The sequence below is a fragment of the Ictalurus furcatus genome, chromosome 16 (assembly GCF_023375685.1).
Source record: "Ictalurus furcatus strain D&B chromosome 16, Billie_1.0, whole genome shotgun sequence".
Lineage (NCBI taxonomy): Eukaryota > Metazoa > Chordata > Actinopteri > Siluriformes > Ictaluridae > Ictalurus > Ictalurus furcatus.
The window spans coordinates 5,586,294-5,613,222 of record NC_071270.1 but is presented as its reverse complement, the minus strand read 5'-3'; the positions used below and the strand labels follow the sequence as shown (position 1 = coordinate 5,613,222).

The following is a 26,929-nucleotide window of genomic DNA, read 5'->3' as shown; positions in this document are numbered from 1 at the left end:
AGTGAGATGTGCACACACTTTTGGCTATATAGTGTACTTCATGATTGATTTTGAGGTATGTTTTGGATCATTGTCCTGTTGTACAAGCCAATCTCTTTTCAGCTTCAGTTTCATGATTGAATATGTCACAGTTGCTTCCAGAATTTGCTAATATTTACTGGAATCCATTCTTACATCTACAGTGCTGTGAAAAAAAAATTGTCCTGATTTCTTCTGTTTTTGTGTACATCTCATACTAAATTGTTTCAGAAATTAAAACAACATCTAACATAAAACAAAGGCAACCTGAGTAAACACAAAATACAGTTTTTAAATGATAGTTATTTACTGAACAACATGAAGTTGGTTAAATGGTCTTACCAAATAACACACTATGCCAAAACTGAAAGAACTTCCAGAAATGATGAGGAAGAAGTTGATTGAAATAAATCAGTCTGTGAAGGGTTTAAAAAATTTATTTCAAAGGCTCTGGGACTCCAAAGGACCACAGTGAGAGCCATTATCTCCAACTGGAAAAAAATCGGCACAGTAGTGAACCTTCCCAGAGGTGGCCGACCTTCCAAAATTCCTCCAAGAGCACAGCAACTACTCATCCAGCAAGTCATAAAAGACCCGAGGACAACATCAAAGAACCTACAGGCCTCTCTTGCATCAATAAAGGTCACTTTTCATGACTCCACTATCGTAAAGACACTGGGCAAAAATGGCATCCATGGAAGAGTGGCGAGGTGAAAACCACTGCTAACCCAGAAGAAAATAATTTTTGCATGTATTTTGTGTGAGTTAAATACATCTTTTTACAACTTTTTAAATTCCTTTCTAGAAGATATAACATTTACATTCTTACTAGGTGGCAGAAAAGCCCGGAGACCTCCAAGTGGGTGGTACTTACCTCCAAGTGGGAGGTACTTACCCCACAAGTAGGCGAGATTTCAGAAATGGGCGGAATTTAAGCGAAAATCCAGAAGTGATATTGTATGCATGTCCAATGCCACTCTATTTGAAGACTGAAGTTTATATAATAATTGTCTAATATTAAATATGCATTTTAAAATTCAACAGTATCAAGATGGAAACTTAAACGAGATATAACTGTATTCAATGAGGTGAATGTGTAACATTATTATTTTATTGCTCAATGATTTTGTTTTTAGGTGTATTCCTTCACAACAAAATCTACTACAAAATATGTACAAGTTACTCAGAAATAAAAACAACATTTTACATATATTTACAGTCCATAGTGATAAAAGGTGTCGTGCATTTTCTCTGCATATACAATGACATTACTCATTAACACAGTTGGATTGCATGTATGACAAACTGCACAATCCTGGGTAAAATGCTTTGGTGTAAATGTCCTAGAGCTTACCAGCGTAACCTGGTGGATACACAGAAAGCACATTATAAAACGGATTTTTAAAAGTCATTTAACAAATAAAATACACTTCCTTTTGTTGATTCTACATAATCTGGGAATTCAGTACGTCAATGTTTAAAATTGAAAAACTGCAAGTTTACCCATTTAACTCAGTCAAGCCGCCATATTGCCTCTGGAAAAGAAAAAAAAAAACCAACAACTTAATTTACATGACAGACACTACAGTAACCAATCAAAGTCTTCTGGAGGTTTGTACAGCCCACTTGGAACTAAAGTCCCACCCATTTGGAGCTAAAGTCCCACCCATTTAGCTACTGAAACGTTGATACATGTTTTATGGGCTGAACCTCCGCTCATGACGCTTCATCCCCCAATGACGCAATCCCGCGAGCTCCCTGTTTGTTTGAAACTTGGAGCGCACATACACACACACACGTCAGTGATGGTGCTGGTGTTGGGCTGGCTCTGACACCGAATATTAAACCATTTATGGTTTATTTATGTTTTAATTGAGCTGTCAGTTTTGTTGTGAGGATTCTCCATCTCGTTCTCGGCGAACTGAAGGTAAAATTTCAATTCATTTTATCGGCGCATGTATTGAGCGTCAACGCTCTGAGGTGATTCATTAGTTTTCTGCATATCTAATAGATAACAGTTAGCTACCTTAGCGTCGTTAGATACAATACAAATTTTTCTTTTTAAACTTAGCCGTGTGTGAATTTGGTGCAGCTGGTCTCATGGTCATGTTGGATGAATTGTGCTGCTGTAAGCGGTTTTTATCAGCAGGATAACATGCTGCGGTTTGTCTAATTAGCTAGTTCTTTTGTCCTTTGCTGCTTTTTTTGTATTGGTCATGAACTACCTCAACAATCCCTAATATCTACTGTTGTATCTATCTAAGTGACTGACTGCGTTATCAACCGAAAGCTTAGTCACAGGAGAATAAGTGCAGTGCTCCCTAGTTACAGTAAATGGCCAATAGCCTAGCTTTTAGCTAGCGCAAGTGAATAACAGAACATTTTCACAGAAACAGTCGCTACCTCACAAGTTAGAAAATGAGCTGAATAAGCGCTTGGTTTGTCCTGTTAGCTAGCACGGCTGCAGTGTTGCCAACTCTTTTCAGGGGAAAGTAGCTAATACGTGATCAAAAAGGCGCCTTGAGTAGCCAGGTGACGTCACGACTCATTTGCATGTTCATTGCCTCGACTTGGTCATTTGTATATCATAACGATTTACATAAAGAAAGGAAAGTAAGTAAGGAGGAATTAAACAGTAGGGCACAGACTGTTACAGGAAAAGAGTGAAAGACGGGTGGTGTGGGTACATCCCAAAGCGTTTTATCGTTTTTTTATTTCACTGCAGTTTACCAATGATTACAGTTTTTAATTTATTAATGAACGACACGTCATGTTTTTTAACTGTTCGTAGTTACAATTAATGTTGTGGAACATCAGCGAGACGAGTCGGTTCCTGTCATCACTTGCACTATAGCAGGTTTAAACACTCGTTCCCTAGAACGTAACTAGAATGCTCAAACTCCTCTGTCCTGAAAACTTTCCTGTGGCTGTAAACATCCTGACTGTTACAAAGTGCTTATACTGGAGACTCCTTCAATAATGTTAAATCAATTCAAATGGCTGTATTGTCAGTTCAGTTGTGTACAGCTGATACAGTACACAGTGAAACAAAACAACGGTCCTCCAGGACCATGGTGATGCATAAAAATATCACAGGACTACAGGAAACTACACAGAACTAAATAAAACCTACATTTTTCAATTATTATTTTTTTTAACATAAAGTGCATGTGCAAAGTGTCCGAGCAGCACAAGACAGTACAGTAACTACTAAAACAGGACAGTAGGCACATTACGTGAAAGTGTAGTGCCGACAGGTACACAGTTCTAGTGTGCAAGTGTCGGCTATAGCAGGTAATGCAAAAGAATAACAATATAATAAAAATGCTGTGAATGTAATTAAACTAGGCTTGCTGCGATAGCCGGTGTTACCGGTGTTGAGGCTACATACCGATTACGTCACTTGCCCACGGCAGCACTGCCCCCACTGTCATTTTGCCTTTTTATGGTAATAAAAATAATTTGGATCAGTTAGAGGACGGGCGCTATAATTAAAAACTGAACACGTCTGCACAATTCAGCATGAGCCAAACGAGTCCGAGTCGCAGCACAGATCAGCAGGTGTCAGATTTCATTTATCTCGTGACGAGAGTGAGGCGAGCTGACTGACAGGACAATGGTGGAAGATTTGGTTTAAAAAGTTCTATGTTTAATATAAGCGGGTTTGTCATTGCACTGTTTTGTAGTTGTTGTGTTTTTCATTAAGAATAATAATGAACCCAGCACTCAAGCAATTGCTGCCCCAGAATTGCTGCTAATTCAAAAGCAAAAGTGAAATGCAAACTGCTGCACAGGCATTCATAAGCGTGAGGGGAACCCCCTCCCTGGTGATACCGGTGTTACCGGTGTTGTCCCATGTCGATTAACCGGTGGGAAAATGTCCTCACTGTCACATCCGTAATATAAACATAACATGATATGACATAGTGACATAGTATTCAGTGGATAAGCTTATACCATATATGGACAGTTATAGAGCAGTATATTTATATAATATGGTTATATAACAGCAGTTATTTTGATAGCAGCCAGACAGAGAGTATAGTAGTGACAAGAATTTAAGTACAATATTATTTATAAATATACATAGTAGCAGTAAAAATGCAGTTCGCCAATACAGGAATGTGCAAAAATTGCAAGGGGAGTGGGATGGGGTTCAGCCGAGTATGAGTGATAGCTTGGGGGAAGAAACTGTTAAACAGTCTGGACGTGAGGGCCTGAATGCTTTGGTACCTTTTGCCAGATGCCAGGAGGTTGAAGAGTTTGTGTCCCTCATTAGAATGTGGTGAGGATGGGGGGGTGGGGGTGGATGGGCTTTTCTCAGCCTTCTCAGAAAGTAGAGGTGCTGCTGAGCTTTCTTGGTTCTGGAGCTTGTGTTGAGGGACCGGATGAGGTTCTACGCCAGGTGAACACCAAGGCAGGGTTTTCCTTACCACAGAAAGTGGAGCACCTAAGTTGAACGGAAGTAAAAAGGCATTTAGATGACATATCAGAATGAACGTAAAAACAATGGTGTTCTATGCACTGAAAAAAAACTGGAGAGGTGGCTTGTTCTCAAACGGAAAGGTGAACTGGCAACAGTAATGAGCAATCATTGTTTGGACGAACGTTTATGTGATCGGTCTAGAGCAGATGCTCATCGTCAAGCTAATCAAACAGCTGCTTGGATATTTCTGTACTGTCACCTCGAGATAGTAGTTACAAGCATCGGCTCGGATTAGCTGTAATGTTATAATACAACTAAAGAGATTGCAAACCTAGCTAACTACATAAATATTCATGAACTGAATTAAGTTGCGTTAGCCAGCAAAGCTAGCTAGTTGACATTAGATAAATATAACTCGACTGAACTAACGTTAGTATCTAATGTGGCTTGGTAGCTAAACAAAGTTAGACTGAATTCACTCGTTAAGTCTTTTTCTGATGAGAACCGCTAGTCAAAATGTTTTTTTCATATAAAAGAAAAAGTTCCAAAATGCAGTTGAGTGCATCCCAAAAGAAGCTCAGGGTGTACTGAGTACTCCATAGGATTATTCTGTAAAACAGTTGCTGACTGCTTAAAAAGGAAAAAAAAAAAAGATGTTACATGTGAACACAGCCTTAGGTAGCTTTTTCACTAAACACCTGCGGGCTTCGCTGCTTTTCCTAGGACTGTCCCTGACAGAAATAGTTTCCTCCCCCGTTCCCACACTGTAGTGTGGGTCCTCGTCTGCCTAAAAAATTGGCATATTTCATATTTGTTGGGACAATATGCAAATTGCGGGGCTCCAGTGAGGGGACCGCAGGGTCTTGATGTGCCTCAGGACGAGCCTTTCAAAGCACTTCATGATAATGGGTGCGGGTGCAACGGGACGGTAGTCATTGAGGCAGGACACTGCAAGGTAGTCATTGGGTGCAAGGCAGTCATTGAGGCAGGACACTGAAGACTTCTTCAGCACAGGGACAATGGTGGTGGCATTGAAGCACATTGGAACAACGGTGCTGCTCAGGGGGGTGTTGAACATGTCACTGAGAACATCTGCCAGCTGGTGTGCACATCCTCTGAGCACTCTGCAGGAATGTCCAGCAGCTTTTTGTGTGTTGACTCTGCTTAGAGTTTTCCTTACATCAGCTGTGGCTAGAAACAGTACCTGGTTGTTGGTAGGAGCTGTGGTCTTCCTCGCAGTCATGTCATTCTGGACCTCAAACCGAATGTAGAAGTTGCTAAGTCCATCAGGAAATGAGGCATCACTGTCACAGGCTATTGTGATATTGTTCTGAAGCTGCTGATGGCCCGAGTGCCCTGCCACATGTGTTACGTGTCGCCGCTGTCCAGGAAGTGACTGTATTTTCTGGCCGTGTGTGCTCTTTGCCTCCCTGATGGCCCAGGATAGTTTGTTGCTCGCTGTTCTTAGTGCGTCCTCATCCATTGTACCGAATGAGGTGTGTTTGTTGAATTCCAACACAGGCACACCTCATTCTACTGAATGAAGTGTTGATTAGGTGATCACCTGAACCAAATCTTATTTAATGAGGAAAAATATAAAAACCACTGCTGTGGTCCTCACTATACTCTTGCAGTAGGACCAGATGGATGGCAAAGACAGTGCTAGTAGTACCTCAAAAGTAATTGGAATAAAAAAAAAACTGTTGGCTATGCCAAGGTGGTCCAATCTTATCCGGAAAGGGCTGGTGTGGGTGCAGGGTTTCATTCCAACCAATCAGAAGCCACACCTGAGTGTATTGAAAGCCAAGATCAACTGATTAAACAGGTGGAATCAGGTGTGGCTCCTGATTGGTTGGAATGAAAACCTGCACCCACACCGGCCCTTTCCGGATAAGATTGGACACCTCTGGGCTATGCCAAAAGAGTTGAAATAGAAAGTTTTGAGTGAAGAAAAGAAGGGTTCAATTCTGGCTTTACTGGAAGAGGGATACAGTGAACGTCGGGTTGCTTACATCCTTAACATTTCAAAGACGGCGGGGACAAGAGAGCTACAGAGGGCGAAAACAACTCCCCACTGACCAGGATAGCCGCCAACTCATTCGAATGTCACTCAACAACCGTAGGATCACATCAAGTGACCTACAAAAAGAATTGCGAATGGCAGCTGGGGTGAAATGCATGGCGAGCACTGTGCGAAACAGCTTCCTAGGGGCAGGGCTGAAGCCATGCAAAGCTAGGAAAAAAAGCCCTTCATCAATGAGAAGCAAAGAAGAACCAGGCTGAGTCCTCATTAGTTATTTAGAAAACTACTTTAATTAATTACGTGGCTTTATAGTACACTGCATGTGTAGGTTGAGGGATCTTTTTGCAACTAGGCAGCCTTTCTTGTTTAGGAACATTTTCGCCAATATAATTGCAGCACATTTTTATTACATAAATATAATCCAACTATTAATGACATAGCAACATATTTAATTTTTATGACCATTAGAGTAACTTCTTAAGCTAGAACATTGTGTTGACAATCACCAAAGTGAAATTGAAAAATTTTGTGAAAAAAGAGTTGTGGTGGGCCAGTCAGTCTGGCCTTTTTTCTTTTTTTTTTTTTAAAGTGGTGCAGGAGGTGTGATAAGAGGACTGCTGAGTGCTGAATGTTCTAGCAATGAACAAACACATACTGAACAGATAATGTACACATGAACTAATATAAGCGGGAAAGTACATATGGCATGGAATGTACAGAAATCAGTCGTGGATGACAAAGAGCACCACAAACCAGAACAACAACGTAATTACTACTGCTACGACTAATAATAATAATAATAATAATAATAATAATAATAATAATAGTAACTTATATAATAAATTGCCCTTAATCTTGCATCATTCCCAGACAGTTGTTGTGTCTTGACATGGAATACTGTACTCCAAAATGAAATTACATCTTGTGACTTTACCATACATGTAAATGTTTGGTGTAACATTCTCAGATAATATAATTTGATTGCCATATGATGTTCAATTTAACACTTTTGGATGAATATTCAAGTTAGTGGTTCATTTTCTAGCGGTGTATTCTACTGTATACTACTCTACGTACTTACCACTGACAGAAAATTCGGTACTGAGAAAAGAATAAGAATAAATCTATGCTATATATAAGATATTACATAATTGGGTGCACTATTAGTGCTAGAAAGATTATTGTTGTTGTTGTTACTATTATTATAACGACATGCTAAACACCGACAGGAATGTTGTCGTACCCATTTGATGGCTAAAACTTTGACTGGTTTTTGCCATCTCAGTTTGTGGATCTGCCGAGACGAGAAGACAGACTCGAAGAGGAGGATAGCACTAATAACTATCTACATCCTGTGAGTTGTGCATCTGACACTTATTTTCACTAAGGAGTTTCTTGAGGCTGCCGGTTTGGAGTGGTGAACGAGCGGCGAGCTGCTTTAAAGACTGCAATGCATCGCTTAAGGACTTGTGCCGCCCGGTTTCGGCCACTCACAGCCGCACAGAACACTCAGAAAGTTCTGCAGGAGAGGTCAGCGGCTTGTGCACTAAGGACGTTTCAGACAAACAGGTGCTACACAGCGCCTGTTGTTGCTGAGCCCTTCCTCAATGGCACGAGTTCCAACTACTTGGAGGAGATGTATTATGCATGGCTGGATAACCCCAGGAGTGTACATAAGGTAAGCCTGTGTCAAGAAATGTGTTATAAGGCCTAAATGTGGTACACTTTTCAATAAAATGCTTATTATATTCAATTAAACTGATCAGCCATAACATTAAACCTACCTGCCTAATATTGTGTAGGTCCATATTGTGCCAGCAAAACAGCTCTGGCTTGTCGAGGCATGGACTCCACAATGCCTCTGAAGGTGTGCTGTGGTATCTGGCACCAAGACATTAGCAGCAGATCCTAAGTCCTGTAAGTTGCGAGGTGGGGCCTTCACGGATAGGACTTGTTTGTCCAGTACATCCCACAGATGCTCGATCGGATTGAGATCTGGGGAATGTGGATGCCAGGCCAATACCTTTAACTCCTTGTCATGTTCCTCAAAACATTCCTGTACAATTTTTGTAGTATGTCAGGGTGCATTATCCTGCTGAAAGAGACCAGTGCTATTAGGGAATACCATTGCTATGAAGGAGAGTACATGGTCTGTGAAAATGTTTAGGTAGGTGGTACGTGTCAAAGTAACATCCACATGAATGTCAGGACCCAAAGTTTCCCAGCAGAACCTCTCCCAGAGCATCACACTGCCTTCGCCGGCTTGTCTTCTTTCCATAGTGCATCCTTGTGCCATATCTTCCCTAGGTAAGCGATGCACACTCACCTGGCCATATACTGATGTAAAAGAAAACGTGATTCATCAGACCAGGCCACCTTCTTCCATTGCTCCATGGTTCAGTTCTGATGCTCGCGAGTCCATTGTAGGTGCTTTCGGCAGTGGACAGGGGTGAGCATGGGTACTCTGACCGGTCTGTAGCTACGCAGCCCCATATGCAGCAAGCTGTGATGCACTATGTGTTCTGACTCCTTTCTATCATAGCCAACATTAACTTTCCCAGCAATTCTGTGGGATCGTACCAGACAGGCGAACCTTTGCTCCCCACATGCATTAATGAGCCTTGGGTACCCATGACCATGTCACCAGTTCACCGGTTCCATCTTTGCATCACCTTTGGTAGGTACTAACGACTGCATAGCGGGAACACCCCACAAGACCTGCTGTTTTGGAGATGCTCTGACCCAGTCGTCTAACCATCACAATCTGGCCCCTGTCAAAGTGGCTCAGATCCTTACACTTGTCCATTTTTCCTGCTTCCAACTCGTCAACTTCGAGAACTGACTGTTCACTTGCTGCCCAATATATCTCACCTATTGACTGGTGGCAATGAAACGAGATAATCAATGTTATTCACTTCACCTGTCTGTGCCTTTAATGTTATGGATGATCGGTGTACATTGCTATGGCCCACATATACGGTGGTGCTTGAATGATTTTGAACCCTTTAGATTTTTCTATATATCTGTATAAACATGATCAAAAAACACCATCGGGTTTTCACATAAGTCCTAAAAGTAGACAAAGAGAACCCAATTAAAGAAATGAGACAAACATATATAATATTTGGTCAGTATTATATTGAGGAAAATGATCCAGTATTACATATGGTTGAATGGTGGATGTAGGTGAATCTCTAGGATTAGCAGTTGATCTGAAGGTGAACTTAGAGTCCGGTGTTTTCAATCAATAGGATGTAAATCAGGTGTGAATGAGCGCCCTGTTTTAGTTAAAGAACAGAGATCTATCGAGAGTCTGATCTTCACATGTGTCCTTTATTCATTTGAAGGTTTTTATTGTTGCAATACCACAATCTAATAGTTGCGTTTCTGTTTCATGTCTGTCACTCAGTCTTGGGACATCTTCTTTCGCAATGCCAATAATGGTGCGCCCCCCGGCTCTGCCTACCAGAGTCCCCCTTCTCCTGCGGCGATAACATCAGTGCTACCTCAGGCACTGGTTGGATCTCAAGCCAATGTGGAGAAGCTAGTTCAGGACCACCTGGCTGTGCAATCCCTCATCCGTGCGTACCAGGTAGGCAATTGTCATCACTGTACTTGGTACCTATAATATTTGATTTACTCTAGAGACGCTTTGACCTAACAGTAAATGAGCCTTGATGAGAATTTTATGCTTCAGTTATGATCATACTGTTTTTCCCTTTTCAAATAGGTGGATACAGATGAATACTTTTGTCTGCGTTAGTATAAACTTGTATAACACCGAAAATGTAAATTCTTTTCTATTTAACGTTATTATCTGGCATTGGTCACAGTATAATTATTTCACTTTCAATTAAAATATGTTTACCCGACTTTGTTATTCTTCATCCTAATCAGATGCTGTCCATACAGCAAATTGTTTAATAAATTTTTTTAACTTTATTGGTGTAACCGGATAATAATATCCCAAGAAATATAATTCACTTCACATACCATAATGAGTACTAAAGAAACACTCGATTATTTAGATAGCTCTGTTCCTTGTTTGCAGGTGAGAGGTCACCACGTGGCCAAACTTGATCCTTTGGGCATCAGTTGTGTTAATTTTGACGATACCCCGGTTACAGTGGGGTTCCACCAAGTCGGTGAGAAGCGCTTGTGCGGTGTAGTGTCTGTGCTGAGCGACCTTGACCAGTCTATTAATTTTGCTTTTCTTTTCCCCTTCTCTCCTTGTTCTTCGTCTCATCCTTTCTGTCTGTTTTGGCTTTTACTGTTTCGCTTTCTTTCGGATTATTGTCTCCTCTCTGTCTCTCTCTATTTCTTGCTGTTGCTCCTCTTTGTCTCTGTCTCTCCTGAAAACCTGAACTATTACAGATACGTGGGCATCATGTTGCCCAGCTGGACCCCTTGGGAATTATGGATGCTGATCTTGATTTGTGCATCCCCATGGATATTGTCACATCTTCCCATAAGCTCGGTGAGGTTATGCTTGGGGTGGGTGTGAAGAGAGAGTTTTGTGGGATTTATGTCACTTTGTCCAATAAGCTTGCACATTCATCCACACTGTGCTCGATTTTGTTGACTCTGCTTTAAACTTGCATGACATGTCGCTACAGCATGACTTGCGTGGATGTTTTCAATGAGCAGGGCAAGTTCAGTGCAGGGTCCGTAGGGGAAAGGGGACTAGAAGAGATTGGCAGAGAGGATTTTTTAAAATAATTATTTTATTTTATTTTTTTACACCTAGAGTGGTGTGTGATAGTCCTGTTTATTTACCCATTGGAAACTGTCCATGGGACCTGTAGCATTTTCTTGTATTTCATTTAGTTAGTTGTTTCTTTCCCTTCTAGACCTTTCCACTGTGCTCTTTCACTGCAGTATTCCTGGAATTGCCTTCTGTATTTCCATTTTTGCTGTCACATCGCCTAAATAAATACTTCCTGGTCTCTTTAAATACTTTGAATTTTCCTCGTGAATTTTCCTCTAGAGTGACCCCAGTCCAAGTGACGACAAAATAATTAGAGAGAAGTTTAAAAGTCTTCTTTCCTGGCTCTATATTCTGTGTTGTTTTGTTGATAAGGTCATAATTATTTACTTCTTTTGACTTCCCCACCAGGTTAGATTCTTACATTTGTTATTGCCATTTAAAAATGGAAGCAGTTGCTGGAATCATTAATTAACAATCATCCGTAGGTGGATTAATTGCCTATAAAACTAAACCAGGCCCAGAAGTCACATCTTGCATTACATCTGGGGCTTATCTTCCATTCTCCAAGCCTCGATTATTCCAATCGTCTCTTCATTCGGTAATAAGTTTACTCCATAACTGTAATAATGTAGGCTTTAGATCAGGGAAAGAAACTGAAAGTGTTCCAGTCTTTTTAACATAAAGGTGTGTCCATTGTCATCTTTGTCACACTTAGACATAAGTGTCATCTCACAGCTATTTGAGCTATTTGAATTTAATAGTTCAAATAGTCCCATAAGTGCCATAAGAGACAAGTTCTGTTTACTGAACAGTATGTACGTGACAAAACAAGTTTTGATGAGCTCAAGTTGTTTTCTTTATAGAATGCCAGCGCTGTTTGATGAATAGTTTGAATCGTTTATCTTTTATAGCTGATAGAGTGTGGTCTTAAAGATTAATGTTCAGTCAAAGTAAACACGGGCCTTTTGGAGTACATTATGTACAAAAGAACGTTCTTGTTTTGAAACTGGTAATCGTGCAGCAGGTATCCGCTTAAAATAGGTATTGACCTTTCACCTAGACTGTACAACGTAATGATGAACTTCTTGAAAGTAAGCCAACCTTCGAAGCCAGTTATTGGTTCACATCATTGAAAAAGTGAATAACAAATCAAATGCATTCATGTTCAGATACCAACATTAAAATACTTCATCCTCTCATCTCTTTTTCTCTTTCTTTTGCCCCTTTTCCACATCCTCTGCATGCATCAGCTTTCCTTGCGATGTGTCTGAAATTACATGGTATTTTGTTACTCCTCTGACATTTTTTTTTTTTTTTTTCTTCTGTCTTTCTGGATTGGGTATGTTGGCACGGCTGACGATGGCGGTTCGTTTCAGTCCTTTCTGTCTTATCTGTGTGTTCAGGCTTCTATGGTTTGAGCGATTCGGACCTGGATACAGTGTTCCGACTTCCCACCACCACCTTCATCGGGGGCAGTGAAAGCGCACTGCCACTCCGGGAGATCATCCGCCGCTTAGAGGTACACCTGCTGCCTTGCTGTGTTTGACCCTTTATCTCTTGTTGTTGGGTCTAAATTTTTAGTTCACACAGACAATGTTGACGTAAAATTAAAGGAAGATACATGCAGCATATTTCACTTAAAAAAAAAATCGATATTATAGAGTCTGTACAGGGATTTTTTAACAATTGTACAGTGCAGATCTTATTCAGTTTTGGCTATATAAAGGAAATTAGAAAACACTGCTTGACTGAAAAGCAGTGCATACATATATAGCGACTGAATAGTAATAAACATTTATACCCCTGCACTGTTGGTCAGTTCTCAGTGGTCAGAAGATGTTGATTAAGTTTCCATAACGGCAGCTTGTACAGTAGTTCTGGCCACAAGGTTTCTATAGTAACAGCTTACGCAGGACTTGCATTGTGGGCACCCCACATAAGCAGGGTTATATAAGCGTGTAATCAGTTGTGTGATGACGTTTTTATTGAGGAGATGTTTGTTTAGTGTTTATGGAAGAAGGCCCCAGTGAAACAGTAATGGGTACATAACTGTAAAGTTTTCCGACCCTGGAAAACAACAGAGTGTGATTTATAGCTGCTATAACATGTGATAACAGGAATGAACTTATTTCACAGATGTTCCACATCATCAAATGTAACTATAAAACTTGTCTACAAAGTTCATGTTGTGTTTTAATAAATAAACACTGTTAAGAATAATAAGAAAAAACGCTGTTATTGGAACATTATCCACTTGTATTACATTACAATTACAATAGCACTCCTTGTCGTGTTTTAATTCTTACTTAAATATAAATCTTGAAAGTTATCATTCATATTGAACTATCCCTGAAACATTGTGTTGTTCTTGTAGGGTTATGAACAGATTGGGTTTTGCTGTGGAAGAATGTAGTGATGTGTAAATACTGCCCCCTGCTTGCAGATGGCGTACTGTCAGCACATCGGAGTGGAGTTTATGTTCATCAACGATTTAGAGCAGTGCCAGTGGATCCGGGAGAAGTTTGAGAAACCTGGCACGATGCAGTTCACTCCAGAGGAGAAACGTAATCTTCTAGCCCGCATGATCCGCTCTACTAGGTGGGCAAAATTTTACGTTGTCCTTTTTAGCTGATTTGAAATTAGTTTTTTGTGGTTCCGTTTGCAAAGGATATGGTTTTTCAAAAAAATGGTAAGTTGTGGGGATTTTTTAAAAAAAAATTTTTAATCAAATTTACACATTTTAGTTGAATACCCCTGCTGTGAATCATACTATGATGTTATGGAGGGTTTTCTCTGCTTCGAACAGATTTGAAGAGTTCCTGCAGAGGAAGTGGTCCTCAGAGAAGCGCTTCGGACTGGAGGGATGTGAAGCACTCATCCCTGCCCTCAAGACGATCATCGACAAGTCGAGTGACAAAGGTGTAGAGAATGTGATTTTGGGCATGCCCCACAGGTACCTCAGCCACTCCTCAGATTCCTTCCTCACAGTCTGTTTAGTTTGAATGTTTGCCACATTGTAGTCATGGCACAAGCTTGGGTAAGAGTGTGTAGTAAGGTTGCATGCATCAAGCGTGTTTCAATTCCATATTCCCTTCCTAACAGAGGACGCTTGAATGTACTGGCCAACGTCATCCGTAAAGAGCTGGAGCAGATCTTTTGTCAGTTTGATTCCAAGCTCGAGGCTGCTGATGAGGTTGGCTTTATTTATTTATTTATTTGTTTATTTGTTTGTTTATTTTATTACAAGTCTTTCATCACACTAGTCATGACTGCTCATAACAGTGAAATATCCAAGCTGATTTTCAGTTAGCTTTAGATTAGTTAGATATTAGTTAGAAATCGGGCCCTTGAGCAAGGCCCTTAACCCTCTCTGCTCCAGGGTCGCTGCATCATGGCTGACCCTGCGCTCTGACTCCAACCTCCTAACATGCTGGGGTATGCGAAGAAAAGAATTTCACTGTGGTGTAATGTATATGTTATCAATAAAGACTCATTATATTATTATACGCAGATTAGATATATGTATTTGTGAAAGTGACACTTTTTTTTACATACAATGGTGGGCAAAAACTAGAAAAGTGCATTTCATGAACAAAATTCCAGAGTAATTTAACAGACAACGCAATTCCCTGTTGTCGGGGGGTTGATGGGACATGGTCAGGAGGTTGCTGTGGTATCGCAGGTGGTTCCTAGCTTGTTCCTAGTTGGTTGTAAGAGCATTTCAACTCAAACGGACTATGTATACACTACCTTTCAAAAGTTTAGACACAGTTTTGGTTTTTTTTTTGGTTTTTTCCCCCACATTTTAGAATAATAATAAAGTCATTAAAACTCTGCGATAACACAAATATGTTGGCACAATTATATTTTGTCTACAACACCGATTTCAAAACGATTTTTAAGATCATGAGCAACAATTCAGTCAAATGTTTCTAAACTTCTGATTGGTAGTGTATGTAGAAAAACATGCACTTGAACTTGACCACACCCAAAACTCAGCGGACCTCCTCAGGACGCTGCTCTATTATATTGCTTGGCAGGTGGTGGTCATATTGTTCATAAATCTCAACCTCTTTTTGATAATTATTAAAGGAGAAACTCTCCTGAGCCAGTTAACACCAACATTATGAATCTGGGACAAAAATCCTAGGACAAGTTCCCAAAAGTACGTTTTGCATAGTATGCAAATTAACACAAAATCTAAGCGCTGTAATGCCACAATTAGGTGGCTCGAGCTCATCTCTCTTGCCTGAGTAGAGGGCGGGAGTGCCGCAGAATGGCTTTTTGTTTTATGTCTGTAGCACATGTGGTTTTGCGCATTTCTTTTGTGTCATGCTTAGCCTTTGGCAATCTAAACAGGATTTAGAACATTGTCAACATTCCATTCTGTGTTCTTTTTGTTTCCCTTTCATCGTCTGCCTGTCAGGGATCAGGCGATGTGAAGTATCATTTGGGGCTGTATCACAGACGGATAAACCGCGTGACTGATCGCAACATCACCCTGTCGCTGGTGGCCAACCCATCTCACCTGGAGGCAGTGAACCCGGTAGTGCAGGGCAAGACCAAGGCTGAGCAGTTCTACTGCGGAGACACACAAGGCAACAGGGTCTGCACTTAGTACTATCTGTCCTATAAATCCAGTCCGCATAGGCCTGGAACTGTCGAGCCATAAATACTCATATTTTTTTACATCATCAATTTCACTGTTAGATAATCTTTAAAAACATTAAAAAGAGTAAAACAGTCATTCAGATCCTATATACTGTTTAGGACGAATTGTACACTTTTGTTTAATGCAGTGCCCTTTAAAAGCTCGGGAAGACGCATTCCTAAGTTGTGTACTCCTTTCCAAAAATATGTACGTATCAAATGAATGGCTCATTGCCTATTCAGTTCCAAGTCTCCTGCATGCTTGTCTGTTAAAAGTAAATAATATTAAATATGTATAGGTAAAATTGGGTCTTTGTCTGTGACTTTAAACTGGAATGTACATTACTTTCAGTATCTTTGCAAATTAGAAAGCCTCAGACAGGTGACAAAATAAATGGAAAAACAACATAAATTGTCTTAAAAACAGAGCCATCAGACCCCCATCAGTACCATTCTCTTGGTGTAAGCTACTCGTCGCCCACTTGTCGGGAATATGGTTGAATAAGGATGACTCATCTGGCTGTATCACCCCCACATCTCTGTAGAACAGTGCCTTAGGTTTTTGCACCACTGAACTCGCACCTTCAGATGTGCATTTGTCTTTGTAATGAGGTATTTATGCAGTGCAACCCTGCTATAACTTCCATCCCTCACTATGCTCTTGCTCACGTCCTGAATTGACATTCTCTGTCACCTAAAGAACTCTCGCTCTTCTTTTCTGTTGTTTCTTATAGATCACACTGATACATGAATATCGGTCATTGCATGTGTGCTTTTGACCACAGTTTCCAACCCTATATACTGATACTGATGTTATCCCATAGATTTACATGCAGATGTTACTTTAGAATCTACATGGTTCGTACAAGGTGCTTGAAGTACTGGAAAACCTTGAAAATAGCCATTTTTTGTCTAGTGGTGCTTTAAAAAGTGTTGAATTATGAAAAGTAATTGAATACAAACTCACTAAAGAACTTTAAAGACAGCTATTTTTAAAGCCGGTCCACTTTTCAGACCCCCTTCATGACTTTTCGGGCAAACCTTAGCTACTTTCCATAGAAGAGAGCGGCCAGTACGGCCCCACGAGCCCAAGTTCCAGCTTTCCCAGCGCAGGTACACCTCTCTCTGTGCAAGTGAGTGGCAGAGATGAGCAGAACATTCAGTGTGAGAGAAAAAGTAAGAGTGACATTCCATGGCTTATAACTTTCTCTCTGCGTTTTGACTGTAAATATCGCCAAAATCACAGCACAACTGTGGTCTTTAAATTATGTGTATGGTGGTTTTGTCAGATGATGTCATGATTACAAGAAAAATCTGGATTTTAGCAGAGCAGCAGCTTGGAAATGGCTTGGAAGTGACTGCTGGTTAACATGTAGTCTCTTAATGGTTTGCAGTTCAGTCAGTATTTCATACTCGTTCCATTGTCTGACAACAGAAACAGAAAAATGTGTCAACGAGAACAGCTTTATTGGGAATACAGCTGTATTAAAATACAGTATGTGAGCACAGAGAGTAGGAGAGAAGCAAACGGATGTAAAAGCTGACACTAGACAGAATGCGAATATGACATAGTAACGTAATGAATATGCTAATTAGCGTGTGACATTATCTAGCGACTTTCCATTGAAAGTTTTTTGCAACAACAGTGCTCCTGTCTCTCGCCCGGAGTACAGGGGGTCGCAAAAGTCTCCATACATATTGGAAATGTAGTTGGTTTTTTTTTTTTGGTTTTTTTAGCAAAACGTAAATTTATTTATTTTACAAAACATCCTCTACGTGATTGCCATTTCTTTGTAAACACATATTGAGTCGTCTCTCCCAACTTTGGCTCCCAGTTTGGCAGCAGTGTCATGTGTGATGTGTTTGCCATGTTTCCTGTTAAAGTCCTTCGCAACCTTGCGACAGCTTCCAGATTCATCCACGAGAATGATTTCAATACGTTGTTCTTTTGCCAAAGGCGATCTGAAAAAAAAAATTAACTAAGTGTGAAAACTTTTGTAAGACCTTTTGCTGAAAAAATGTTAATTTCCCCTATGTATGGAGACTTTAGGACCCCCTGTATATTGACGTCATGGTGAAGATGAAGCAATGCCCGGGAAATGCGAATTTAGTCCAGCATGGCTGCAAAAGGCGGCATATTTTTGTGTGTGGTTATTTATTTATTTATTTATTTATTTATTTATTTTATAATTTGCAATTTAAAAAGAAGAAATAAAGAACATGGTTGAATGACATCCTTGAAAACAAAAACAAAATTAGTGCTTGAAAAGTCCTTGAAAGTCCTGGAATTTCATTATGAAGCATCTGTACGAACCTTGAACCTAGTCACTGTTACTACTGAAATCCCGCCAGTTGAGTCATGTCTGTGCATGAAGCTCCTGCTATCAGTGCCCCGATAATGAACCCTTTTTAAAGTCACTTTGATATTTTTTCCTCCTGCGTTCTGGATCCAAAATCTAGCTCAGCTAGGCTTTCTCAGCATTTTTATGCAAGTCACGGAGCATTGTAGGACAGCAGTTGTTTCTGTATCTCACAGTACACCCATCTAGAAATGTCTGCACATTCTTCACTTAGTTATTCAGGTTTTTCTTGTCATTTTGTCACCTACATGTACATGTTGTACCCACTTTCATTTTGTGGAATCTTGCCTCACCGGCTTATCACTTTATGAGAACAGGGATTGCAACATAGAGATCTTTAATGGAAATGAAAGTTTATTTACAGCACGACGGTGCAACATTAACGTGAAAACACAAAGGACCTTTCTGTGACTGTCCCCACAGGTGATGTCTATCTTGCTACATGGAGATGCAGCGTTCGCCGGTCAGGGCATCGTGTATGAGACCTTTCACCTGAGTGATCTTCCCTCCTACACCACTCATGGCACAGTACATGTGGTAGTCAACAACCAGGTGTGTGTATCATCCCCTCATTTCAGATGAACCTTGCCCAAGTATATTACAGCAAACCTTCAGCTATAGTTGTGCCATCTATATTTGTCAGAAGGTTCTCTTAAAAATGTGACCTAAGAAATTAGCACGGTGCATAACGTCTATAATGTGTTTATTGATACTTACGGTTAATTGGAATATCATACAAACACCTTGTGGACCTAAATGAAGACAAAGTGACAGAATGAGTGCTACAGGACACAAGGGTTCGATGATGCCTGTCTGCTTTTATTTCATTTCAGTTTTTTCTTATTTTCAGTGTCGTTCTACTGTGTACTTGTATGCAGTTAGAATGACAACGACGACGACAAGCTCTCTACTACTCTCTACTAATTGGCTTTTAATGTTATGTATGACTCCGAATGTCATAATATATCAACCAGTATAGCAACCTTACAAAAATGTTTAAAAAAATAAGCGAGAGGTGGACTAAGGACATGTTTGTTCTTAGGAAGATAAACCTGTATGATTTCTTGTTTGCTGCTTCACTAAAGAAGCTGTGGTTGAATGAATACAATAACAGCGTCCGCTTTTGTCTCTTCAATGGCTTGTGAAAATGGCGATGTGACCTTAGAAACTTGGCACCCCCTCGGATATCAGTCCGTCCGTTAAATGCAAATGCATGTGCTTTGAAGCTTTTCAGGATACAATACGAAATGGTCAACTGGAAACAGCCTTTTTTACAGTCTCGATTACGTCTCGAATAAAGGAATAGTTCCAACTATCGACCATCTTGTGTTGCGTTATTAGATTGGCTTCACCACTGACCCACGTATGGCTCGCTCTTCTCCATATCCCACTGACGTGGCCCGGGTGGTTAATGCCCCCATCTTCCATGTCAATGCCGACGACCCCGAGGCCGTGATGTACGTGTGCAACGTCGCTGCAGAGTGGAGGGCGACGTTCCATAAAGACGTGGTGGTGGACTTGGTAAGCCGCAGACTTACCTGCTCTTTCCTACTAAAAAAAATTTACATTTCTGTAGATTTAACGTTTTACCAGTGCTGTGATCGCGTAGTATCATTTACATCTCATGTGTTTGGTTCGGTTTCTGTTTCCGCTTTGATACACGGACGGGTTTGTAGGTATGTTACCGGCGGAACGGCCACAACGAGATGGATGAGCCGATGTTCACGCAGCCGCTTATGTACAAACAGATTAAAACACAGAAGCCTGTGTTGCAGAAATATGCGGAGAAGCTCATATCGGAGAGAGTTGTCACCAGACAGGAGTATGAGGTCAGATGGCAGGATGCATTATCACAAACGTGATAATCGAACACAATTCATTGCATAAACACGTGAACATAATTTGTGTTTGTATGAACTATAGTTAATTCTGGGAATCTTAAGGCGAATGTTCTTGACTTGTGCGCCATTAGGAAGAGATTGCCAATTACGACAAGATCTGCGAGGAAGCTTACGTACGCTCCAAAGACGAGAAGATCCTCCACATCCGACATTGGCTTGACTCTCCCTGGCCTGGTATGTGCCTGTGAGACACTTTGTGCTCCACCCCGAACCAAAACCTTTCACTTTATCTGCTTCTGTACCAGAGACTAAGATACATGTGTCGTAGTTGTTACCTCATTGACTTAAATATGAATGAATGGATGTGCAGATTTCTTTACTTTGGATGGCCAGCCTAAGAGCATGGGCTGTCCCTCCACCGGCCTGAACGAAGAGCAGCTTGTCCACATCGGAAAAGTGGCCTCCTCTGTGCCTGTTGATGACTTCACCATCCACGGAGGTGTGTTTTTTTTTTTTGTTTGTTTGTTTGTTTGTTTTACCGTTCTCACCTGTACGGACAGTAACGTTTTCTCACAACCAAATCCATTTTTCTCTATCTACAAGGTCTGAGCCGCATCCTGAAGAGCAGAAAGGCAATGGTGGAGAACCGGACAGTGGACTGGGCCCTGGGCGAGTACATGGCCTTTGGTTCCCTGCTGAAAGAAGGCATCCATGTGCGGCTTAGCGGCCAGGACGTAGAGAGAGGCACCTTCAGGTTCTGCTCGCATCAATGCGTTACAGAGTAGATTGTTTATCTCTGATCTTTTACCTCAAATTTTTTTTGTTTTAGTGATTGCTCTCTTTGTCCTCACCACAGCCACCGCCACCATGTCCTGCACGATCAGAAGGTAGACAAGAGAACCTGCATTCCTATGAATCACATCGACCAAAACCAGGCTCCTTACACCGTGTGCAATAGCTCGCTGTCAGAGTATGGAGTATTAGGTAAGCGTTTTACATCTTCGATTATATGACATGGAAACTAACCTTGCTTCTTAGAATGATGTCATACTTCAACTAGAGCTAGGTTTCAAGCGGCATTCTTATCAACTGTCTAGTGCAGGGGTTCGCAAACTTTTCCAGGGCAAGGCCCCCCTTTTGCAAGATGACTTTAAAACACATAACAAATACAGACTTCTGAATATATCCCCCTTTTTTATTAATAATTACATCTTACATCTTTACATTACATTACATTAGGAATTGATTGTGTATGTGTGTGTGTGTGTGTGTGTGTGTGTGTGGTTGTCTGAGAGTGAGAAAGAGAAAACATACTAGTGGGAGGGATGGGCTTGGTGGCTCCGACCAAATTGTTGAGGCCCCCTGAGCACCCCCTGGCGGCCCCCACTTTGAAAACCACTGGTCTAGTGTGTTCACACTGAGGCAGAAAAACACATTTAGTTTCCTGGATAAATTTGCTGAACAAATGAAGTGTGGAACAAAAGTGTGCCACCTTTTGCATTAATTGGTCCTATCATGCACTACAGAGCAGAAGGGCTTGTAGAAGATGACAGAAATGTGACAAGGTGACAGAGTTTGTCCGCAGTGCCGTTTCTGTACAGTTAATTAACAACTACATCAAAACGAATGGAACACTGAATGCCGTCTGGCACTATTTGATTCCGTCGCATGCATATTTAGCACCTTTTAAATGCAAAACAGATGGTTATTAGGTCGTGTTTTGAGACACAACTTATCCCTATAAAGTGTGATTTATTAACCCCATCCCTATCTAGGCTTTGAGCTGGGCTTTGCGATGGCTAGCCCTAACGCACTGGTGCTCTGGGAGGCACAGTTCGGAGACTTCCACAACACCGCCCAGTGCATCATCGACCAGTTCATCTGTGCTGGCCAGGCCAAGTGGGTGCGCCAAAATGGCATTGTCCTACTGCTTCCCCATGGCATGGAGGGAATGGTGTGTTCCAGATCTCCTTGTTATATTCTCTCTATTGAAATCTATTCATGTCTTTGCCATTCATAACTCGCAGCCGGTTTTTCTTAGGGTCCCGAACACTCCTCGGCTCGTCCAGAGCGTTTCCTCCAGATGTGCAAAGACGACCCTGACGTTTTCCCTGTAAGTCTCGCACAAGTCTTTGTTCTTCAGTAGTAAGTCTTTACTTTTTGTAAATCTCAGGTAATGGACAGTCTATTTTGTGTGTCTTTGCTGATTGCTATTTTTTGTTCCTTTCAGAAAATCACAGCTGACTTTGAGGTACAGCAGCTGTATGACTGTAACTGGATCGTGGTGAACTGCTCCACCCCAGCCAACTACTTTCACGTGCTGAGAAGGCAGATCCATCAAGCCTTCCGCAAACCCGTGAGAGCCGCCGACCATCCATACACGGGCCGCTAATCAATACCTAAAGTTCATTTGAATTCACATGTATTTTACCAACTACCGTTGTAACCAATTTACTCGATTTGTTTCTAGGCTTTCGGAAGGTCGAAGAGGTTTAATTATATTAAAGTCACCCAACAAAAAAATGTCTTTGGACAGATTTAAAAAAAAAAAAAAAACAGGAAATCCAAATTCTACCCTTTCCACACTCGATTAATTTGCACCCTCGATATTTAATGTCCCATTAAAAATTCTAATCATGTTTTATAACATTAAGAATCACTTTACTAATACGGAGGACATTTATTAGTCACAAAGTAATTAATTTCTAAATTTTTAAACATGTAGTAGACAAAGTCTTAACTTTGTTTTTTTTCATCTACAGCTAATTATTTTCACCCCCAAATCCTTGTTACGCCATCCGGAAGCCAAGTCCACATTTGATGACATGCTCCAAGGTGAGTGCTTTCAGTACATTTAAAAAATTTTGCCACTGAAAAGGTAATACATGTTTTAATTTAATTCTTGCATCAATGTTAGGGCTGTACCATTTCAATACAGTAAATTGTTGTTAGCTTGACACGATCGGTTGAATAAGACCTTATTCGACACGTTCTTTTCTGACGAAAAACTCTGTGCCATCATACCTGGGATGGTTTGCATACAAGTGCTTACAGAGAGCAAGCCCACTTTCTGTGAGCAACGTTGCCTATGTATTTCATTCCCTCAAAGACACTAATAGCAAATGAGTGCTCTAGAGCCTTTCCAATTATTAGAAGCAGTGTCGTGTTTAAGCGTCACTCAGCCCTGCGATTTTCATTGTATTGTTATCAAAAGACACACTAGAACAAAGAACTGCTCACTGCACTTAAACACACACTACTAGTCAAAAGTTTGTGGACACTCGACTGAAATGTTTCTCGTGGTCTTAAAAACCTGATCTGAAGATGTATGATTAAATGTTTGAAATCGGTGTTGTAGACAGAAATATAATCGTGCCGAAATATTCATTTCTTTCATTAGAAAACTAACATTCCATTTCCAAAAAATGGACGACTCGGAGCGAAACATTCTGAAAAGCAGCTGATGAGTGTCCAGCGTAGGTGGGAACTCCTTTAATGCTGTTTTAAAAGCATCTCCAGGAGATTCCTCAAGAAATCGGTTGAGAAAATGCCAAAAATACATTTCTGGAAATTCTTGGCAAAAAGCATGTCTACTTTGAAGATGCTAAAATATTAAATTATTTTGATTTATTTTCTTTTTTTTTTATCACAACAGAATTCCCATAGTTCCATTTGTGTTACTCCAGAGTTTTGATTACTTTATTATTCTAAAATGTGGGAAAAAATTAATACAGAATGACAGTTTAAATTTTTGACTGGTGGTATATATTCATGATTGAAATTTTTTGTGTGTGTGAGACCATTATGTAGCACTGTGGTTTTGTGTTAACGTTTTGGTAACTGTTTGGGCATGTGTAGGCACACACTTCAAGCGTTTGATCCCAGAGGACGGCCCAGCATCCCAGAATCCAGCTGGAGTGAAGCGCATCATCTTCTGCACTGGGAAGGTGTACTATGACCTGATCAAACAGCGCACGAACAAAGAAATGGAGGAAACTGTGGCTATTGCTCGCATAGAACAGGTGTTACGCACAGATACACGTCTGATGAATAAGCCGAGCGGACCATGTGAGGAGTTACAGTTCTGCAATCATAATGGTTGCTGATTACAGAGAATCTTCTGTTGTGGTTATTAAAATTGAGTTTAGCAGCGCATGTACATGTACACAACATGGTTTTCTTGTCTGTACTGCAGTCATTCGGCACTGTTGTTGTACACATCCTTCAAAAGTAACACAACTTTTCCTCGTAGTACAATATCACCATAAATAGTAGGGGGTTAGTGTGGTCCTTGTAGTACAATATCACATTAAATAATAGGGAGTTAGTGTGGTCCTTGTAGTACAATATCACCATAAATAATAGGGAGTTAGTGTGGTCCTTGTAGTACAATATCACTATAAATAGTAGGGGGATAGTGTGGTACGACGTCAGTGGCAGACTAAAATGTTTGCTGTTTCAAATCCTCATAGTTGTATTATTCTAGTACGGAATGAGTATTACACACTATTCTAGTGTATACGCATTTATGTACTATTATAGTAGATTAATAATACATATGTATTTTGTATTATTCTCGTACACTATGGTCAAAGTATGTGGACGCCTAATCATCGCACCCGTACTGTAATGTAAACCAACTCCAAACTGTGTGTAGAAGCACACGGTTGTATCGAATGCCTTTCTATGCTGTAACATTACAGTTTCCCTTCATTGGAACGAAGAGGCCCGGAAGCTGTTCCAGTATGACAGTGTCCCTGTGCACAAAGCAAACTCCCTAAAGACATGGTTTGCTAAGGTTGGAGTGGAAAATCTCGAGTGGCCTGACTAGAGCCCTGATGTCTTTCGGATAAACTGGAATGCGACCGCACACCAGGCCTCCATGCCCGACTTCACTAATACACTTGTGGGCAAATTCCCATGACGACACTCCAAAATCTACGGGAAAGCCTTCCCAGAATAGTGAAGGTTATTATAACAGCAAAGGGGAACAAAATTTGGAATGGGATGTTCAACAACCGCATACGAGTGTGATGGTCAGGTGTCCAAAATCTACTATTGTATTACATATGTATTATGCACTATTCTGCTAGATAAGTATTGCATAATATTATAGTACACAATTTATTTAAATATATATATAATTACATACAATTCTATACCTAGAGTATAGCATATTACTACATACTACTGTATGCTCTGGGCGTTGTGGCACCAAATGATTGACCAAAACAGGCATGTCTGCTCACCTGTCAATCATGTTATTTGACAATTAAAACTCCACTTTTGCACTTACATTCAGGCATTCTAGGGGGCGTGGTGTTGGCAAGAAGAGAGAGGCTGTAAATCTGCTAGCTAACTTGACAGACAAAATGACAAACTATAGTGAACAGCTCACTTAGCTGCACAATTTGGCTCACTTTTTATTATTTTTGCAGCTCTCTCCATTCCCGTTTGACTTGGTGAAGGCAGAGATTGAGAAGTATCCAGAGGCTGAGCTGGTATGGTGCCAAGAGGAGCACAAGAACCAGGGCTACTACGACTACATCAGGCCACGCATACGCACCACCATCGCCCGTGCACGTCCTGTCTGGTAAACTTTTCTCTGCCTCGCTGGATTCTCTCGTTTTTCATATTTCTGGAAGTCATGTTTACGGCAGTGTTTCCTTTATGCGCGTGTTGCTCTTATCCTCAGGTACGCCGGGCGTGAACCCGCTGCTGCCCCGGCCACTGGGAACAAAAAAGCCCATCTCCTGGAGCTGGATCGTTTCCTGAACACAGCCTTCAACCTGGATGCCTTCCAGGACAAGCCCTAAACGCTACTCTACCCAAAACCCCCTCTCTCCTCGTCTCCAGCTACAGATATAATGACACTGTTTCCCACTCGTTATGCTGGCACTGTCTCTGTATCGCTACAATAATGAAGCATCAGAGCTGGCAAGTCAGGTTAGACATTGGCGCAGTAATTCGTTTTTAAATGAAATTCAAAACACTGGTTGCTTTGAACCTTGGGACATTGTGCAAATATTCCAGGAGAGATGGGAGACGGAGACTGCATGTCTTCAATATTGAGGCTTTTACTGCTGACAAAGTGCATGAATCAAAACAGACATTTTAGTTTGCTTTTTTTTTTTTAAACGCTCTGCATCAAAGTGCACACACAAATGCAACAGAAGATTTGCAATCTTCACACATCAGGACACCAAGGCCAGTAAAACTAAAGGTTTTATGAGCAAGTGGTAGGAAATGGACAAATCTCTGTTTTTAATAGATTGTGAATGGAATATTTTCTGTTTTCCCATTTTAGTATTAAATTTTACTGACCAACTGATTGTACAGTAGGCCCATTTCTCCAGTGGCAATGACTCAGGCTTTGCAAAAGTGAGTGAGTTACCGAGTGAGTGAGTGAGTGAGCTAGCGAGTGAGCGAGCTAGCTAGCTTCAATAAAGTTTCATCTGTTTTTAAACACACGTCTTATTGTTTACGATTTCCATTGCCTTGAATTGTCAATCTTGCTACATGCTCTTAAAATTATGATTCCATGTATTTAGGATATTATAGCCTGTATCGACACGGGACTATATACAAGAAGTAAGTGCAGGAGCAATGTCTTTGTTAACAAACAAGCAGACAAAACACAGGGAGCGCGGTCTATACTGAACAAGATTAACTAGATTAAACATGAGACTAAAGTCTAGGCATTGCATGAGAACAGGACATGGAAATAAGACCGCTTCGCGAATGTAACGCATTCACGATTCAAACAGTCAGTTAACATAAATACTGCGCGAAGTGCGCAGCCACACGAGGGGTTTAAATAACACAATCAAACTGAAACATAGACACCTGGATTAAATCAAGACACACCCTCGAACATCAACCAATGCTTAAACAGTGAGGGAA

The 26,929-nt window shown here is 40.8% G+C and overlaps 1 protein-coding gene across 4 annotated transcripts; it reads left to right on the top strand.

Moving 5' to 3' along the window:
• The first annotated feature begins 1,778 nt into the window (after window positions 1-1,778).
• On the top strand, window positions 1,779-26,496 carry ogdhb (oxoglutarate dehydrogenase b). 4 transcript variants are annotated; one of them, XM_053645458.1, is made up of 23 exons: window positions 1,779-1,945; window positions 7,753-8,145; window positions 9,877-10,059; window positions 10,842-10,944; window positions 12,579-12,694; window positions 13,619-13,773; window positions 13,982-14,128; window positions 14,278-14,368; window positions 15,602-15,781; window positions 18,609-18,737; window positions 19,527-19,706; window positions 19,862-20,014; window positions 20,158-20,260; window positions 20,397-20,525; window positions 20,630-20,780; window positions 20,883-21,010; window positions 21,802-21,980; window positions 22,068-22,139; window positions 22,257-22,382; window positions 22,789-22,861; window positions 23,885-24,048; window positions 25,465-25,619; window positions 25,722-26,496. In XM_053645458.1, the coding sequence occupies exons 2-23, from the start codon at window positions 7,918-7,920 to the stop codon at window positions 25,840-25,842; spliced, it is 3,066 nt and encodes a 1,021-aa protein (XP_053501433.1). In that variant the 5' UTR covers window positions 1,779-1,945; window positions 7,753-7,917; the 3' UTR covers window positions 25,843-26,496. The 4 variants fall into 4 exon arrangements, with proteins under 4 accessions (XP_053501433.1, XP_053501434.1, XP_053501436.1 ...); XM_053645459.1 differs by lacking the exon at window positions 10,842-10,944 and adding an exon at window positions 10,519-10,612; XM_053645460.1 differs by lacking the exons at window positions 1,779-1,945; window positions 7,753-8,145; window positions 9,877-10,059 and adding an exon at window positions 10,528-10,612.
• The last annotated feature ends 433 nt before the right edge of the window (window positions 26,497-26,929 follow it).

Coding starts and splice junctions, on each gene's coding strand:
- ogdhb (XM_053645458.1), top strand. CDS start 7,918: ATGCATCGCTTAAGGACTTGTGCCGCCCGGTTTCGGCCACTCACAGCC. Junction 12,695..13,618: donor AGATCATCCGCCGCTTAGAG/GTACACCTGCTG, acceptor CCCTGCTTGCAG/ATGGCGTACTGTCAGCACAT. Junction 21,981..22,067: donor CCCATGGCATGGAGGGAATG/GTGTGTTCCAGA, acceptor GGTTTTTCTTAG/GGTCCCGAACACTCCTCGGC.